At 44.8% G+C, this 19589-nt stretch overlaps 2 protein-coding genes across 3 annotated transcripts in view; both read right to left on the bottom strand.

Moving 5' to 3' along the window:
* The window catches only part of PRDM15 (PR/SET domain 15), a 166575-nt gene extending 162910 nt beyond the window's left edge, over positions 1-3665 (bottom strand). Inside the window, exon 1 of one of the 2 annotated variants that reach the window (XM_056797057.1) lies at positions 3101-3665. In XM_056797057.1, the coding sequence (XP_056653035.1) occupies positions 3101-3200 (100 nt within the window). In that variant the 5' untranslated portion in view covers positions 3201-3665. The remainder of the gene's footprint in view (positions 1-3100) is intronic. The other variant, XM_056797056.1, reaches the window with a different exon arrangement.
* Positions 3666-4710: 1045 nt separating this feature from the next.
* Positions 4711-19589, bottom strand: part of C2CD2 (C2 calcium dependent domain containing 2) — an 88763-nt gene continuing 73884 nt past the window's right edge. Inside the window, exon 13 of the mRNA XM_056797058.1 lies at positions 4711-8522. Coding sequence (XP_056653036.1) covers positions 8332-8522 — 191 coding nt within the window. The 3' untranslated portion in view covers positions 4711-8331. The remainder of the gene's footprint in view (positions 8523-19589) is intronic.

Here is a 19589-nt window from a genome sequence, read left to right as displayed (position 1 = left end):
CTCTCTGTCTCTCCCCTCCCTCTCTCTCTCTCTCTCCCTCCCTTCCCCTCTCTGTCTCTCTCTCACCCTCTCTGTCTCTCTCTCCCCCACATACACATATGTATATATTTATAAACTTCACGTTTCAAACACTAAAAACTTTCATTTTGAACTTTACAACTGTGTAGGGTAGATGCTACAGATATTGTTTCCATTTTACAGATAAGGAAACTGAGGCTCAGAGAATGTAAGTGATTTGCCCATGATTACAAGGTCTGTGCCAATAGCAAGATTCCAAGGCCTTGGGGGCCAGTTTCATGGAATTTGTCCAGCAAAAGGGTGACCAAATTCCCAGAATACGATGTCCATTTGTAAGTGGCTTTGTCGGAGCCCCACATCACCAAATGTTCCTCTGAACCGCAGCAGTGGGAAAGAAGGACTGAGAACAGCATCAATAAAACCATGACTCCAGAAGTCCCTGAAAACACATCTTCCAGACATCAGCACTACCGCCGGCGCCCACTAGATGGCCTCAGTGTTGAGGAAGGAGCAATAGCGAGGCTCTGTCAGATGAGAGCCTGTGCAGCACTTAACATGGCACCAGGCAGTCTGGCGGCCCAAGATCCCATCTCAAGCCACTCGTTTCCCAGTGAAGCCCGCGGAGCTCTCATTATGGAGCAGCATCGGCTCCGGAAAAATCATGGAAAGAGCCTGCAGCCGAGCAGATATTCCAGTACACCGAGAGAACCCAAGACAAGCCTCCATTGGGCTGGATAAATCCCTCAAGGAACACGCGTGGGCAGGCAGGAATACAAGGTGACACGAGTAGACGGCCGCCCCCTTCACACGAAGCCACTTCAAGAACAAGGCCACGTGGGAAGCCGCCTGGATCCGGAGGAGCCAAGAGCGAGTCTTCCACAGGAAGTCCCTAGAACGAAACAGAGCAGGCTGGGCTGCTGTTCCCAGTAGAATGACTGCCCAGGCGCTACCAGAATTTGCTGGTGCTGTTCCTGCAGAATTCGCACTAAGCACATTTCAGAGGCCTTAAATGGTGTCATTTCACAAAAGGAAGAGGAGCTTCTGCGTCTGGAGGTTGGCTCCTTTCCTCAATCGCTCTGCTCAGAGGACCAATGGAAGCAAACCCTTCCTGTTTGACAGCTGCCACAGTAGCGGCACTGTCCACAGTTCCCAACTGAAAACGGACGCCTCTCTTAGAGAAGGGAGCCCCTTTGCCAAGCTAAGTGACCTTCTCCAAGATCAGCCAAGGGCCGGGCATCGCTCTGCCTCCAAGCCAGGCCTGCTGGCCTTTCCCCTCTGGCCAAGATGATCTACGGACCCCAAGAATGCGGGTACCGTTGGAGACGTGCCCAGGAACACGTCTCCCCTCATTCAGCATCAAAGCCGATGTCGTCCTCTGCCTTTGGGGCCAGCCCTGTCCCTACATTGGAATTGGGCTCTTGGACTTCTCCCTTTAACAAACCGACACTGTCTTGGCACTTTATTCCTCGCCACCCCATCCCAGAGCAACAAAGGCAGCCCACGGGGCCAGAGAGCGGCACGCAACACCGCCCAGGTGCGCAACTGGAGCAGAGAAGATCCCTTCGGAGCCGAGCAGCAGGACCAGTGGTCAGAGCACACTGCGTGCGTGTCCATCGGAAATCGGCAGCCCAGCGAGCCTCCCCTGGAAAGGCCCCCGCCCTCCGCACCCTCCATCTCAGAATAATGGCGGAACTGAACAGGACGCATTGGGAGCCTGCCTGCCACGTGACTGATCTAGGCGCCAAAGCAGGTGAGCGGAAAGTGGCGTGAAGCACGGTCACAGTAAGTCGCCGCCTACACGGCCACACTGTCAGTCAGGTCTTCCTCACTCCAAAGGACGAGGCGTCTGAGGCGGCCCCGTTCCCCAGCTGGAGGACAGCGGCCGCAGAGCCGGCTAACCCTTCCGCTGAACGCCTGCGTGGACCTAAGATGGCCTGCGGCCCGGAGCGCCGGCCTCTCCAAAGAACAGGCTCGCTGGAATCTTTCTTTCTATGGAATAGCTCCTGGCAAGGTGTCAGCGCAGAGCGCGGGCGGGGGGCCCGTCGGCCTCAGCGCCCCAGCAGACGCCGGGGATTCAGAGGGCCGGGAGAGCCAGTCCGCCCTTACATCGCCATCCTCGGCTCAGCATCTGCATCGTAATGGGCAGTGCTGGCATTTCCGAAGGAGAGCCACTCTCAGCGTCCCTTTATTTACCTCCCACCAAAAACGGCTTCAATGGGGGAGGGGAGAGAACGGGGGAGGGGGAAGGGGGCACTCGCCGGCTCCTCCAAGGTGCGCATCTCTGAAATGGGGGCGGGTGAGGGGGGGAATCTCCAGCCGAAGCTCTCCGCCAATTAAGTCCTTCCACCGGCTTCCCAAAGAGTCCATTTAAAGCAATGCAGGGGGAAGGGGGAAGGGTACTGCCGGGATTCACGGGCAAACCTGCCCCAAGTCTCAGCCCCACCAAGGCACCAAGTGCTTCCTTATCCAAATCGCCTTCTCCGTCCCTCCGCCCGCCCGCCCGCAAAGAAAGCCGGGGAAGCTGTCATTGACACGCCCTCCCCCACCTTTCTTCGCCTAAGCTCGCCAAGGAAGACCAGAGAAGAATACACGGGCGCCGCACAAAGGCACAGACCGAGCTCTTCAGGGTCCAGCCCAAGACTCGTCACCAGGCCAAGAAAGCCTTCAGCAGCTTTTTTTTTTTTTTAAAGCTGCTTCCCGTTGCAACCCTGAGCAGGGCGACGCGGCGCTGCTGTGTACATAGAGCAAACCAGGGAAATCCAGGAGTTACTCTGCTGAAATCCAGCCGGGTTTTGACTCCGATCTCCAACTGTTCCCCTTCAACTCAGAGAATGTAACAAAGAACAGTCGGCATGGCGGATGGACTGGGGACCGTGTGTTGAGTGCAAGTCAACCCGGTGGGGCGAAAAAGGAGGAGGGGAGGGAAGGAGAATTCCCTCCCCTCCTTCTAATGGGGGCCCCTGGGAACACTCGGGTGTTCACTGGGGGTGCCGGTGAACGGGGCAAGTATAGGGGTGCGCGGGGCTGGAGGGAGCAGCGCGTGCCGGGGGTGGTCGGGGGTGGGGGGGGGGGGGTTACCTGCCTTTGGAATGTGCAGACCGGGATCGGATCCGGACTCCAGGTTGCAATCCGCTCCGGAAACTACGCGGCACCGGAAACCGAGAGGGCGGGAAAGGCTTCATGGGAGTTGTAGTTTCCCCGAGCAAGTCCTAATGGGCTCGCCGAGAGCAATTATGCAGCGTTTGGGTCCCCACACCCGCTTTCGCCCCGAGTTCTTCTCGGAATGTGCTTTCTGGAATTTTCCAGTCACTGCCTTAGACGTGTTGGGATGGGAGACGAAGGCTTAGACCCCGCTGAAGGGGGCCGACGACCGGGAAGTGGCCATGCTTCCGGTACCCCTAGCTGTTTTCTACAGCATTTGGCAGGTGTTTCCTGCAAAGCAGTCTCACCTGCTCAGGCGGAGGTCACGTGGGTCTCTCCCGCTCCCTCCTCTCGCGTCTCCTGGAACGGGGTGCGCCGCGCTCTTAAACGCTGAGCTGCGGCCCCCCGACTCTGCAGGCCGTGGCGCTCTCGAGGTGGCAGGAAGGCAAATCCCTCCCACGTTAGTGTACGACTCTGGCCTCCGAACTGGACCGAGAACTTGACTTACTTTACCCGCTTGTTAGTGAGTGGCCATTTTGGAACGTCATAAATGAGGGGTTACCATTCCTACACCGGAGGGAGTGAAGGCACTTTAGAGGCAAACGTTCAGTCCAGTCACAACATTCTGGGGGTCTCTTCGTCCAGAATGCATGTGTCCCAAAAGTCTGGGTGCAGGGTGAAGTACTCATGCTTAGGCGAACCCGGACTTTTTTTGAATACACACCGTGTATTGGCTCCAAGGCAGAGGAGTGGTAAGGGCTAGGCAATGGGGGTCAGGGTCACACAGGCCACACTTGAACCCAGGACCTCCTGTCCTGCCTCTCCAACCATTTGAGCCACCCAGCTGCCCTCTTGATTTTTTTTTCAAGTTCTTACTTTCTATTTTAGAATCAATACTGAGATCAGATTTGAACCTTGGACCTCCTGTCTCTACTCCATCCACTGAGCTACCCAGCTGCCCCCTGGAACTCAAGACTTTTGAGACACACAGTAGGTGATTTAATTTAGGCTTCAAAATCAGAACAAAAATATTTTGTAAGTTTAACTATTTAATCAATAAACATCCCCAAAGTCATTTTCCTAAATTAAGGTTTTTTCTCCAAGTAGGGAAGGCAGAAGGGAAAAAAAGACTTCAAGCAGAAAAAGTGTAAATAGAGGGAGAACACAGTTCTGTAAAATGGAGTTCCATATCCTTAACTTCCACTGAGGATTCTTTTAAACGATTCTTTAGGCTGCTGTAAATTGCTGTCAATACCGTGTTATAAGTGAGGGTATAACTGAAAGATGTTTTAAAGTGACAAGTTGACGAATAACAAAAGGGATAGATTTCCAAAAAGGCGTCTTGACGATTCTTTAGTCAACAAGCATTTAGTATGTGCTGGGCATCTTGCTAATCCCTGGGGATACAAAGATGGGAGAGGATACAGGAAACAGCCCCCCCCCCCCAGCTGCCAGTCTCATGAAGAGGGACGTGAAAACATCCATCTACCAAGATACACGTGGCCTAAATGGAGATAAACACAGAAATGAGGTGCTATCAAGAACCGAGGCTTTTCCACAATATGATATTTATTGGCCACTTGAAGGGAGCCAGGAGGACAGAGTGAGGAAGCAGAATATTCCGGGCACAGAGGACAACCAGGGAACATGCAAAGAGTTGGGAAACAGGATGTCTTCCCCGAAAACCGGCAAGGAGGCCAGTGGGAAGCCCTCCGGCAGCAAGGGCCCGATAGGTGCCAGGCATCTGCTAAATGCTGGACGGCAGAGCCCATGGAGGGGACTCGAGGTAGAAAGGCAGAAGGATTCGGTTTGTGCACGTCCTTAAAAGCCAGTCGAGGAGTTGAGACGTAATCCTGGAAAAAGCAGTTTGTTGAACAAGCAGGTGATGTGGGCAGAACTGTATTCTGGGAAGATGGCCTCGAAAGCTGAGTGGGGGATGGACTGCAGTGGAGAAAGACTGGAGGCCAACCAAAAGGCAGTAGTGCCCGTGAAGTGAGGAGGGAAGCAGTGGTGGAGGAGAGAGGGGGCCAAGGGGAACGACTCTTACACAATAAAATTAGTAGACCCAGGCAGACAAATCTGATAGGAAAATGACTGAGGAGTCATGGATGGCAGCTCAGTTGGGAACTGTGTTGACTGGGAGAATGGTCATGAGAGAGAACAGTTAAGGGACGTGCCGAGTTTAAGCCGTCCATTATGCAGCCAGAGATGCAATACTGGAGGTCAGGAGAGAGAGCAGGGGAGGCTAAGTGACAGTGATCAGACAGGTAGGAGGGGAACCAGGATGGAGCAATGTCATGAAAACCAGTGGAGAAGAGAGTATCAGGAAGAAGACGACAAGCAATGTCCAAAGCTGTGGAGAGGTCAAGAAAGCTGAGGATGAAGGAAAAACAACTTTATTGTAGCAATTAAAAGATCCCTGAGACCTTTGGGAGAGAATTTGAATTATACGGATGGAAGCCATGGACTGTAGACAACCTTCTCAATGAGTTTAGCCACCAAAAGGAGGAGAGATACTGGATGATAGCTAAAAAGGATGGACGGATGAACTGAGTTTTGGAAGGATGTGAGCGACATGAACTTTCTGTAGGCACTGGGGAAGTGGCGAGAGACTAAATGAGAGAATAAGGACATTAGCCTTTTTAGTCATGATTTTTAAATTGATCCATTGTGATCAATATTATTACATTCATTTGGAAATGAGTATTATGTGTAAGAAAAATATTCAAGAGCATAGGGGATATTTCATATGTAAAGCATGCATGCTTTAAATTGTTTTATTGATAGTTTGGGGGGGGGGGTTTTCAACAATTTTTTTTCCAAATCACTTCCCTTACAACTCTGAGAGTTATCACAGAACAAATAATATTTTTAAAGAAAGGGTAGGAAAAAATCCGCAAACTCTGATCACATGTGTAACGTACCATATACACCATGTCTTCAGAGGAAGGGAATGAGTGATATATCTCTTGTTTGGGGCAGTGGCTTTGAGACTGTCGGTAATCCGGGCCACCTAAGAAACAACACGGGAGACCAGACATCTCTGATCCTCTCACCGTCTCAAACCTCTCCAAAAGAGGAATTACAGGCAAGAGTTAAGCAATTCCGTTTTCTCCACTCTTCGACAGCAAAAACTCAGTTAAAAAATCAAACAGTAAACTAACCTAGTGATCCTCCATTCTTAACATGCTCACTCAGTACTGCTTTCTTCACCACCCCAATTCTATAACTGCAAGTCTGCACGAGCTGATCAGGGTTTGCAGTAGAAATTGCACCCTCACCCCCATGCCAAGTGCCTCGGAGATCTAAGGCAGAAATTTGTGTAGGCTGGGGCAGCAGCAAGAAGGATGGCATCACTCTGTGTGAAATGGGCCTTGCTCTGAGCTCCAATATTCTGCTAGAGAATTGAGGAGCAGAAGGAAATGAGACAGAGCTCATCTAGAGGGCACTATGCTACCTCAAAACGAAAGAGCCCAACATCCAGCTGAGTTCTGTCCCCCAGGGATTACTGGGGCAGAGATCAAAGCTGGTGAACCAAAAATTGCCTATTGAGATGGCAATATGAAAGCAGAAGCAAAAAGGAAGGGAGTGAGTAGCAAGGGGAAATGAAGTTAAAATCATCAAAGCTCTCAAGAGGAACAAAAATCAAAGACTAGCAGAATTCATGGCTTGCATAGCTGAATTGACAGAATAAAAAAAAATTGACTCCCTGGTGGCTAGTCTTACCAAAGAAACAAAAGAGAACTACTGAATGGGAACAGAAATACACAGAAGTAAAAGACAATCTAGAAGAAGAGAAACATAACAATAACATGAAAAGAAAGCATAATTTCCATATGAGCAAAGCATATTGATCTTAAAGACAAATTAAAGACTCCTATATGAATATGACAAGTCAAAAAACTCAAAAACTACAACGTAAGAAAATTGCCTGTAACTTCTGAACTTTTCTGAGGAAAAAACCAACAATTAAAAGAATCACTATATTGCCTCAAAAAACAAAAACAAAAATGAAAACAAACCCAGAAAGGAAGAACACCTAAGCTGCCAACTCCAAGACACATAATGGTTAAATGTCAAATTCCACTGAAACAACAAATTGTATAACCAAACAGGAGAAAGACATTACAGATAAAAAGAAAGGAAATTCAAACAACCTGAGGTTATTCTGAACCCTCCAGAAATCAGAGGAGATAATGGAAGAAAGGAACTCAAGATGCAATCCAAAAGGATTTACCTTGGAAATCTGAGCCTAACCACTCATGAAAAATGTCAGATATTCAATTTTTTAAAAAGGCATTCAAAGCCTTCTTAGAAAGAAAACCAAACCTAAATAAACTGGTCTCTGCTCTTGAATGAATGTCCCAAACAACAGAAATGCAAGAAGAGTAAACAAATACAACCACCAAGGAAAATAATAAATTAAGAGAGATAACAATACATTTCTTTATAAATGCATACAAAATGACTAGGGTAAAAGCTGAAGTCAAATAGAAATAATGGGGCAAACTGAAATGTAGATGCTACTGAATTGACTTGATGCCACCACTAATGAGTAAACAAGTTTTGACCCATTTTATTTCTATTTGTGGTTCATTCCTTCTTTGGCAGCCTATTAAATCCCCTCCCCTTTTTCATATTAGACATGACGAAATGAATATTATTTATGGCTCCTATTTTCCCTTTTGAAGTTTTCTTAGCCAACATTCTGGAAATCATTAATTAACCACTGCAAATGGCAATATTAACTTTTGGCATAGTTGAGGAAAATGTAAACACAAATTTTAAAAAATATTTGATATTGATAAGTATGCTCAAAATAAACGTAGAAAATATTTAGCATAACATGTGCCTGTTAAATAACTGTAAAGCTTATCAGAAGGAAATATTCTTGTATATTGTTGAGTTTCGTTTGACATCCTCATTGTAGTTTTAATTTTATTTCCCAAAAAATGCCATTTTTTTTTCTTCCTGCCTCCTGGGCCTGTTTTAACAACAGTCTAAAAAAACAAACATTAAGCCTTCTAAACAAAATGTCATGAAGTTCACTGCTCCAGCAAATAGCACTTTTCAAAGTGTACAGTTGGTTATCCATGTTCATATGTTCTAATGTTGCTCCATACACAGCTGATCAGTCAATAGGGATGTCATATAAGAAATTAACCCAGAGTTTTATATAGAGGGATCCACGGAGAAGGCGTTCAATTCACTCTTGCTCCTATGTGTGGAAAGTAGATTCTTATTCACAATTCTTGTGATTGTTGCTGATTTTCTACGATTTTCATCCGGCTGTTGTAGGAGTACAAGGTCACTGTGTGACCAGCTCATCCCAGGAACTTTCTGACGATGTCTTAAGATTCCACCTAAAACAGCAAAAAAAAAAAAAGTATTTACTTACATGGCCAGTGAGACAGACACTAAAATAGGAACCTCTTTTTTAAACCAAAGCTGAAACGGGAAGGAAAAGAGCTTTTAAGAAAAAATTAGTCTGTTTCTGAATTTAATATTTAACCTTTAACCATATGTTCTAGGCTGGGTTTAACTTAGGTCTTGAAATTCATGTAACAATAAACAAAAAGAATTTAATTAGCCATGGCCAGGGAAGTATATGCATTAAATACATCTTGAGACAATTCAGCGGAGCAAAACTCTCTTGTATCCGAGTGGTCCACCATCCAAGTATAAGAAAGTACTTGAAGCAGTACAAGCCTTGGGGGCAGCTGGGTGACTCAGTGGATGGAGAGCCAGGCCTAGAGACGGGAGGTCCTGGGTTCAAATGTGACCTCAGACGCTTCCCAGCTGGGTGACCCTGGGCAAGTCACATGATCCCCATGGCCTCACCCTGACCCCTCCTCTGCCTTAGATTTATTGAGATGGAAGGTAAGGGCAATTAAAAAAAAAACCACAGTGGTGATCTTTAGCCCTCTGAGCCAAATAAGCCTCAAATATTGTTTTCATATCTATTAAAGAAAAATTAGCCTGCCTTGCCTGGGAGCAGAGGGTTAAGAGATTTCTCTAATCCTACTGTCAATTCTGGTGTTTGACAGGCACGAAGGAAAAAAAAAGTTTCCATATTGGAAAAGAGTATTAAAAAGGAGACCGATGAGCTTAAGAGGTTCTCAAATATTTCTTTTTCAGTTTTGTATTTGAAAGCAGAGTGTGTGTGTGTGTGTGCGCGTGCGTGTGAGTGTGTGCGTGCGTGCGTGTGTGCCTGCGTGCGTGTGTGTCACGGGCCACCCAATGCCTTCAGTGTTTCCTGCCGCAGTGCCAATAGTGATGGCAAACTCAAGACGCCCTAAACCGTTTCTTAGAGAAATTTCAAACATAAAAACGTCTTTTCTAAGCGGTTTTTATGACTCACCGAAACGCTCGCCCGTCTATCTAGACGGACACTGAAGACGGGCCATAACGCTAGAGACGACTCGTCAATCAGTGCCACCCGCCATGCGAGCGACTAAGATTCAGTCATGAAGCAGCATCCGAGGACCCCAAGACGTGCGATTGTCCTGGTTAAAATCGTAACTCAATCATTTGCTAATGTTCGGCCTGGCTGTCCGCCAGCAAACATGTACTGTGTTGATGTGTAGGTTGGCACAAAGAAAAGCGTCCTCGCCTTTAACACGCGTCTATTCTAAGGAGAAAAATACATACACAAATAATGGACAAAAAGGAGGAAAAAGAAGCAGGAGTCGGGAGGGCCGTGGAGCTGGCTGGCGAGGACTCTTCTGAGAGAGGCTCTGCACGCCGGGGGCAGCCGATACCTGGGGCCGAGCAGCGGTCCTACAGGTGCCAGTTATGGTCTGCTGCACACAAGGAACCCTCCAGGCTTCGTTTTCTCATTGGCCATCGAGGAGAGGACTTTGACAAGGACACGGCATCGTCTCTCTAATTTGGGGTGTAAAATGATCCTTTTTAGGTTTCTTATGACTGTTTCCTCATATTCACTTTTGTGTTTTAGTTTGAAACTTTCTTTTCATTAAGAATGCTTGGAGGGGGCAGGTAGACGGCTCACTGGATTGAGAGCCAGGCCCAGACGCAGGTCCTGAGTTCAAATTTAATCTCAGATGCTTCCTAGCTATGACCCTCGGCAAATCACTTACGACTTGTCTGCCTTGACATCAATACATGATATTGATTCCAAGACGTTAGGCAAGGGTTTAAAAGAAAAAAGAATGCTTGGAAATCCTCCTTTATTACTGTCCCCTTTCCCACTTTTTAATTGTTGGACTTTGTTCAGTTTTTCTTGGTATTTTTTAAAATTCCAAATGTATGCCCTTATCCATGATAATATTGTGGTTTATTATTTTTCAGTCGTATCTGATTTTGCATGACCCCTTTTTGGGTTTTCTTGGCAAAATTCTACAGTATATTTTTTGTCATTTCCATCTTTTGTTAATTTTACAAATGAGGAAACTGAGGCACACAGGGTTAAGTGACTTGCCCAGGTCACCCATCTAATAATGCCTGAGGCCGAACCCATTGTGCCACTTAGCTGCTAAATGTTATGTAATCCGAATTGTGATTCCTTGTTGCCATAATTATTTATTTCTGGCTTTTTGCAGGATTTTTTTTAAACCTGGAATCTCTGGGTTTGGGCTATCATGTTCCTGGGATTTTTCATTTAGGGGATTTTTTTGGAGGTGTCCAGGAACTTTCTATTTTGCACTATGATTCTAAGAGATGTGGGAAGTTTTCTCTCATGAGATCTTAAAAATAGGACCAATCTCCCATTTTTTCATCATGGATTTCAGGTAGTTCAGTGATTCTTAAATTCTTTCTATTTTTCTAGGTAATTTTTTTCCACTGTAAAAATGTCCTTTATTAGCTTATCTTTGAACCCGAGAGACTGGGGGCACACTTCCTCTCCTGAGACCATCCCAGGTGCTGCACAAAGTACAAAGTAATCAATACCTGCTGCACCCCCCCCTTCAGATCCCTCCACATCCTAGTTCTTGGAAGGTGACTGGTAACGGGGGTGCTCTGCAGTGCGGATACAGCATGACAGGCAGGATAGCCACCTTTCCCTGTTGTGCACGGAATTGTCCTCAGAGGCAGCCATTTTGAAAAGCCAGCTTTACTGGCAAGGAGGAGATGGAGAACTCCCACAGGTCTTTGCGAGGCGGAAATGAAGATGTGGGCGAACCACAAGGTTGGCTATTTTTAGATAAAGTCCTTCACGGTTTCTTTTTTTACTTCCGGGTCATGTGACCAGCAAGGTAGCCGACAAGGCATATTCTCTGACTCCCACAATCATTCAAACCTCCCGAAAGTGGAAATGATGTAAATTCTATAAAGCAACTTTGCTATCTTCCTGGTCCGGGATTTCCAGAATCTCAGTGAAAGTTTAAAACAAATCTATGAACTGACATCGATCTTGAGGTCCCTCGGCACCCCCTCCCCCAACCACACACACACACACACACACACACACACACACACACACGGCCCAGCCAGCTGGGAGTGACGTTACACGTGCTGACCCAAGAAGCCGACCCAAGCCCGGCCTCCTTCCGGGTTCTCTCTCCCCGCTTCTACACTATGAGGCCTGGAGCGCCAGGCGGTGTCGTCTGATCTGGAGTCTCGGGGCTGCCTGAGAGCTTGAGAGGGAGCCCAAGGGCTGGCAGAGGAGCCTTTCTGGGGCTGATGGAGTAGCAGCTCCATCTGTGGATGCGGCTCCATTCCAGAGAAATCTCCACCTCGGATGAAAGCCTGGGAAAGCTGGCCGAATGCCGCCGGAGGGGTTTCCGGCTGACATTCATAAGGAATAAGCGCAAGATCAGGTTGGTGGGGCTCTTGTGGAATCCCAGAATCCCCCGCGTGGAGCTCCCTTGTTCCTCCAGTGGCTGCCGCGTCATCAGTTGTCAAGGCGGAATGGAAACCTGAGGAGGAGGCACGTGGGACACTGGAAGACCATTCTGGGTAATTCAGTGTCTTGCAGTTCTGAACGAAAGGCCACATAGAACAACATGAGCAATTAATGCGGCAGGTTGGGCCCAAAGCTAGCGCCCAGCACCGACTATTTCAGCTCTAGCACAGGCGACTGAGGAACAACAATACCATACAGTCTGCAATTCGTGCCTGACTAGTGCTGAAACTACAGATTTTCAGTTGGCGTTTAGTGTTAACCGAGGAGAAACGCAAGATTCCATAGTATGAGAATCCTGTTCCTGTTATCACCCCTTACTGACTACTGTCTGCCGCCAGCACAAAGAGAAAAGGAGCCGAGGGAAGGGGACAAGACACGCGTCTGGGCTTGAACCAGAGCTTCACCCCGATCTCTCTCGGAGCCTTGGAGACTGCAAATGATGGAAAGCAGAGTCCACGAGCACTCTCAACTGCTAGACCAGATGAGTAGTGAACAGAGGGGGCGCTATGACAGTCCACTTGGCCTGAGGAATTGAAGCCAGCATTCAGCTAGCACCAGCTTTCTGCCCAGCTGGGACCAAGTTTGGTGAACCCCGAATTCCCAATGTGAGAAGAGTTGTAGCCCTTAAAGAAACCAGCATCACAGGGAAATCCGAAAATGAGCAAAGGGGGAAAGGAAATAAATCACCCATTCAACGATAAGCAAATAAAAGGGAAAATATGAATCATAGAAGAAAAATGGCTGGCAAGTCTACTAAACGAGTTCAAGTGTATGTGAAGAAATAGAGCAAAAGAAAGGAAATGATCCAAAATTTAAGAAGGCAGATGATATTGTGTAATTTCCCTACTGTTCCTAAATCTTTTGAAAGAGAAATGAGAATTGAGAGCAGAAGGTATGGCAAAATAGGAAAACTATAATTTGGGATGACAAATATCAACAAAGGAAAAACAAAAAAATAGCTGAATGAGAATACAAATCTGCAGAAGGGCAATGGGGGGAGCAATAACATGAAAATAAAAACATTTTCTATCCAAACAAACCATATTGATCTCAAAAATAGGATATGTAGAAATAATCTAAGGAACACAATAAAAAATAAGAAACTTGGAATACCTTAATGCAAGAATTAATACAAGAAAACTTCCTAGAACTTCAGAATGCAGAAAATGAAATCACAATTTAAAAAATTCATGTTTCCTTCAGGAAAAATTTAAAAATAAGACTATGACTACCAAGATACAGAGTAGTTCAATTTATCGATTCAATTCAGAAGTAATTCTGTACACTATAAGATGTATCATCAAATACAAAGGAAAGGATATTTGAATGATGTAACACTATTCTACACCAATCAGAAAATGCAAAAAAAAAAAAAAGCAATGAAGTTGCAGACAAGGATGACCTACTCTGCAAATGTAAGCTTAAAAATAAATGAAAAGAAGGCAACTGGGTCAGTGGATTGAGAGTCAGGCCTAAAGACTGGTCCTGGGTTCAAATTTGACCTCAAACACTTCCTAGCTATATTTCCCTGAGTTGTCTAGCCCTTACCACTCTTCTGCCTTGAACTAATACATGGTATTGATACTAAAACAGAAGGCAAGAGTTTAAAAAAATAAATGAAAAAAATGGTTCATTCATATGTAAAGAGAATTTAGAAAACAAGACCTGAAGAGACTGTTTAGTTCTTAGCCAACACAAGTTCAAGATGGAGGGGATATAGGCAGCAACCAAAAATAGCACCAGAAACAGAGATGAATGAAGAGATTTCTTCTTTCTGAATGTACATAAAGTGTCAGGAGTGAAGTCAGAAGTAGGGTGGAATTAACAGTAAAGTGGGCCGAGGACGATATGCACAGACACCTACCTACAGGTACGTCAGTGGTTTTTGTGGTACTGCGTCACAAATTAGGAGGACACAGGGAAAATGGGGAAAGGAATAGGGAGAGAGAAAATATTGAAGAGAGAAAGAAGTGTGCAATGTGCCTGGGTCAAAGAGAAGGCAAACACAATGAGCAGGTGGCATCTGTCATCTCTCAGGAAGAAAAGAGCCTACAAGAGAATGAGTGAGGAGGTGGGGAAAGAACTGGAAAGGGCGAGGGGAAATGAGGCCTTATTTTGGTGGCTGAAGGGTGTCCAATTGATCAGTACTTCTTTGGGTAATAAGAGATGTTTCATGAAGGGTGATAGAGACGTGGTGCTAGACATTCTCTGGGAAACTTAGAGCTTGAAAGCACCCCTCCTGTCTTCGATGGTGGGGAGTTAGAACTCTTGGGGGAGATGGAGAACATGGATTTAGAATGTGATTTTGAGGCAAATGGAGAAAGAAGGTAATCAGGGAGAGGAGAAAGATCAGTAATGGGCTAAATAATCAGGGAGATGGAAAAGGTTCTAACATAGGACAGTGTTCTTCTCTCTGTCACTCTGACACTCTTCTGGAAATGAAGCACAGTGGAAAAGGGGAATCTACAGGACAAATTCTAGAAGGCAATGGCAGAAACTACCAGAAAGCCCAACATGAATACATTGGAAGTTCTGATTCATGTGGAATACAAAGAACAGAGAGGATCTAGATAATTATAGGTTTCTTATGAACCAGAGAATAAGTCTAGAATAGATAGAGAGGCTGGATATTGGAAGAGATGAGAGAAATCCTCTCTGGAAAGGGGTGCAAAAAACAGACATTTTAGAAGTAATAAAACTAGTAGAAGGGGGAAAAGAGGAAGGGGGGAAACTACTTAAATGAGAGGGGAAAACAAGAGGAATAATTAAATAAGAGGGGATCAAGTCGCCTTAAAAAAGATTCCGCTAAAGTAACTGAAGAGACCTAGTACTGTGTTTTTGACTGGAAGAGTAGGGTAGGAACCATAACTCATAAAAGAATTTTAAAGACACATTTAGAAAAATAAAACATAACTCTCCTGAATTTAAATGTGAATGAATTGAACCATCTAATTAAGTGCAAAAGAGTGGCAAATTGGATACAAAACCAAAACCCTATAAGCTATTACAAGAAAATAAAGCTGAGGAGATGCAAAAAAAATTATTATATACCCAGTGAGGCAATTAAACCAAAAAACAAGTTGCAATCCGATGAAGCAAAAACAAATATTCAAAAAGGGAAAAGGGTTAGCAAGGAAACTACATTAAGCTTAAAGAAACCACAAGACACGAATCTAGTATCAGAAATAAAAGTATACACTTGAAATGCCTACATAAAAATTAATAAAGGAAACATTAACATAACTGCAAAAAGACAAAGAATATTAAAATAATGACAAGATACTTCAGTATCCCTCTGTCAGTTTGGAATAAATTAACTAGAAATAAAAAAGGGAATATGCAACTGAGCAATTTGTTAAAGTCACTAGAGATATCCCTAACATTTTATAAATGAGACTGAAAAAGAATATACATGTTTCTCAGCAACATACAGAACTTTTACAAAAACTTGCCATGTATTCTGGCACAAAGAATAAATGTAAAAAGGAAGAAATAGGAAATACATCCATATACATCATAACCCAATAAGAATAATCATTGGTTTAAGGACTACAAAATAAAGAATTGGAGATTCAATAAAATTCTATATAAGTAAGTCAAAGAAAAAAGTCATAAAATTAATAAATAATTATCTGAAAGAAAATGATAATGAACAAATAACACACCAAAATTTATGGGATATAGCTAAATTAGCTCTCAGGGAAAACACCATATCTACAAACATATTTTAACAACATGTAAAAAAAGAAGTTTAAGGTACTGAATTGCATCCTACTAAACTGAGAAAACAATATAAATTTTAAAAATACAAAAGACAAGATATTAAAAATTAGAGAAGAAATAGATAAATTAGAACAAAAGATTATATAAAAATTGGCTCTTCAGACTAAAAAAATTGACAAACTATAAGAGAATATGAATAAAAAGTATAAAAAAGAAAATTAAATCAATAAAATAGCAAATGAATGCGGCAAAATCATAACAAGCCAAAAGAAATAAAAATAATAACTATAATACATTGGGCAATTTTGTGCTAACAAAAACTGAGAACACAAAAGAAATAGAAGAATATCTTTAAAAAATATAAAATGCCCAAACTTATAAGAAAAACAGATAAAGATTTAAATAACCCAATCTCAGAATAAGATATATATCAAGCTTTAGATTCCAAAGAAAAAACTCCTGGTCCTGATAGATTCAAAGGAGATTTCAATCAAACTTTTAAAGAACAATTAGTACCCATACGTGACAAATTAATTTCAAAAACTGATAAAGTTTGGAAGATCATCCTATTAAAAAATTAGAAGCGAAACATATCATGTAGCTCTCCTAGCTATGAGTAAGAAATGTAGCCAAACAAAAGTTAGAAGCAATTACAAAAGATGGAACAGATAACTGTTATATTTAGATTAATAACTCCAGGTTCTTGTTTTTCAGTTTATTAATAATCACTTGAAATAGAGAAAGCAGATATACGGAGATTTAAGCCCAATCTAACCTAACTCTGACCATGTGGTTCTCCACATGGATGTCTTTCCCGGCCACGGTGCTCCACTGCCACCCCCAAGGGATTAGAGTGGCTGGGCATGGCCCACAATACAACGTTTATCTCCGTGCCTGCACTAGTCATGCACTCAGGCACACAAAGGAAGGAACAAGCTGTGTTGGACAAGCTGGAAGTCCAAGACTCTGGTGCGGTAGGGATTCCATCTACACAATCCCCCCTGTGATTCTATTGGGAGACGGCATGTTGAAATCTCCCAGCTTTCTATGCCTAGTCTCCCCAGTGAATCATTTCACATATCCAGCTTATGCCTCTAAAGATTCTTCTGACTAGAGGTGAATAACATAACTGGTGTGGGAGGGGGTTCTATTTACACATAACTAATTACATGAAACCAAAAAGCTTATGCACCTATAAAACTCATGAATCTAAGATAAGGGAAGCAGTTAAACAGGGATAAATCAGTCTTTGTCCCAAATTGTTCTGATATGAATTCGGTATACACACATCTAAGCAATAAACATGTATATGACTAATAACTATTCCCCAAAAGTTGAGAGGTCAAAGCATATGCACAGTTTCCAGAAGAATTTCCAAGTATTCAAAACCACAGAAAAGACATAGAAATGCAAAAAAGTTTCACTTTTTCGCCTCAGAACCTGCAAATTGGCAAAGATGACACAAAAATGGCATCTGCCAATATTGGACTGATTGTGGAATGAAATTTTTGGTAGACCTGCGAAATAGTAGAACAATTTTAGAAAGTTATCTGCAATTATAAGTAAAGTGACCAAAAGGCCCATGATATTGGTAACAGAGATTCCTTTACTTTTACTTAGCTTTTACCCCAAAGAAGCCAATGATGATAAAATCCCCATATCTATCAAAATATTTATAGAAGACCTTTTCGTGATAGCAAAGAATTGGAAACAAAGTAGATGCCCACCAAATTGGAGAATGGATAACCAAATGGTGGTACTTGAATATAATGGTATATATTGTTATTCTTTAAGAAATGATGGATGTGATGAAAAGCATGGGGAAAGCCTACCAAAAGTCACCCAAAGAATGTCTCCTTCACCTAACCCTGGCCTGCTCACAAGTGTATGTCCTACCGTGCAGTTGAAACACACACACACGGTACAAACACCTCTGGAGATGATCTGGCTCATCACTGGCACATGGTCGATACGCAAACAGATGGACGACCCCAAATCCAACAGAGCTGAAAGACAAACAGCTTTTGCTGAGAAAGAACTCGGCACATCCAGACGCCGCTACCACAGCCAGATGAGTGAAGCTGGACTGGCAGATGAACGCTGGCTTACTGAAGTCAGAGCTGGGTTCACGTTCTTCTGGCGCCGTCACTGCGCCGAGAGCTGCTGGGAAACTGAGGCAGGTTTCCCAAACAAATGCAAACTGGTCAGCAAGCCTCGAGGCCTCCCCAAAGGAGTGAGCAGCGGGACCATGACAGTGTCATTGCTACTTGAAAGGAAGGGCCCTGGCCACTGTCCATGGTGCCTGTGCTCCCACTAGGACGAACCTCGATGAGGTAAGAGTTTCCTGCAGACCGAGAGAGTCTCATCACCAGCGTGCCAAAATCCTGTAACTGCGTGATTTAAGGCCAAGCTGGCCCCCCTGACATGGCCCCGGGGAGTCCTTGGGAGGGAGGGTGTTAGAAACACTCACAGCAACAGTGAAAGGAAGACGTGGCATGCCATAGCCTCGTCGCCAGCACAGTCTTCCTTGACCTAAATTTGGATGCACTCTCACGGCAAACCCTGGCATTTCAGTCTGTCGTGGTGAGGAAAAGAGCTGGGAGGGATGGGAGAGTAACTGATGGCAACGGGTGGAGCAGAGCCACGGACCAAACATAGACTTCTCTTCTCCAAGCTACATTGTCGTTCAGCAAAAGCAGCATCTCCAAGACGAGAGGACCCCCAGAACCCCGAGTAGCAGGGGACTAGCGCGCCCCTCGGTGCTCAACACTTTGCTGCTTACTTGGAGGAAGAGCCCAACCAAAAGGAGTTGGCAGCAGAGGAGCAGAAAACAAGGGGACGGCTCGCTGACAGTGTATGGACAACACAGCCTTTATCCATTTGAGCCGCGAGCCTCACAAACATTAGGACTCGAAATGATGGGGAAGCCGAGAAGCTACTGAACTGACTACGCCGCGGGGTTTGCCAATGGGATAGGGCGTCTGCCTCTGAGAGGGCGGCATTCGATTGTCCCAAAGGCAAAGGGCCAACAAACCTGGGAGATCCAGCATTCTTGGCTCAGGAAAAAGGCCCCGAAATTCAGGCTGCCTCTGGTCCAGTCCAACTCCCTTCCATGACGCCCTGAAGGGTACTCATGGGCCCAGTACCTCCAGTGCTAAGGGAGTCACATGGACCACCGACAAGGACACCATGCTGGAGAAATGGGCTGAACACCCCGACAGTATTGTCCACAGAGCGGCATCGAGCAGTGCTGGCTCCGTGTCCAGCTCTAAATGAGTCCATCTCTAGCTAAAGCTCGAATGGAGAGGAGGCTGTGGATGCTGTTGGGCTCATCTCATAGGGTGCTGACTCCATTCCAGCAGAGCTTTACAAGGCAGCGGGCTCCCTGCTCATACAGAAGCCAACGTACACCTTGCAGCCATATGGCAACAAGAGGACATCCAGATGCCTCCAGGGAACATTTCTATAAAGGAAAAGGAAGTAGGTTGTCTTATGACAATCACAGGGAAGATCCATATCTTAGTCATTGTTGGTAAGGTCTTGCCAGTCCTTAATAGCCTGATCTATCAGCAAGAAGATGATATGTATAAATGTATATTTGTATGTAGACCTATGTACAAATGGAGATTTTGAACCCTAGACTTCAATCCCCGGAAGTCCTTGGTATTTCCCAGAATTCCCCATAATTTCTCCTGAATCTCCACCTTGGAGAGACCACGATTGGTATTTAACTGGCAGTCACGCCTTCCACGCTCTCTTCCTTTGCAAAGATGCAGCTAGTGTGGTGGTAAGCCAAGTGCGGGGATTTTAAGTGGGCTAATCAGCCGGGGGCACGTGGTTT

Source organism: Monodelphis domestica, chromosome 4 (genome assembly GCF_027887165.1).
Source record: "Monodelphis domestica isolate mMonDom1 chromosome 4, mMonDom1.pri, whole genome shotgun sequence".
Taxonomy (NCBI): Eukaryota; Metazoa; Chordata; class Mammalia; order Didelphimorphia; family Didelphidae; genus Monodelphis; species Monodelphis domestica.
This window is presented reverse-complemented; position numbering and strand designations above follow the sequence as displayed.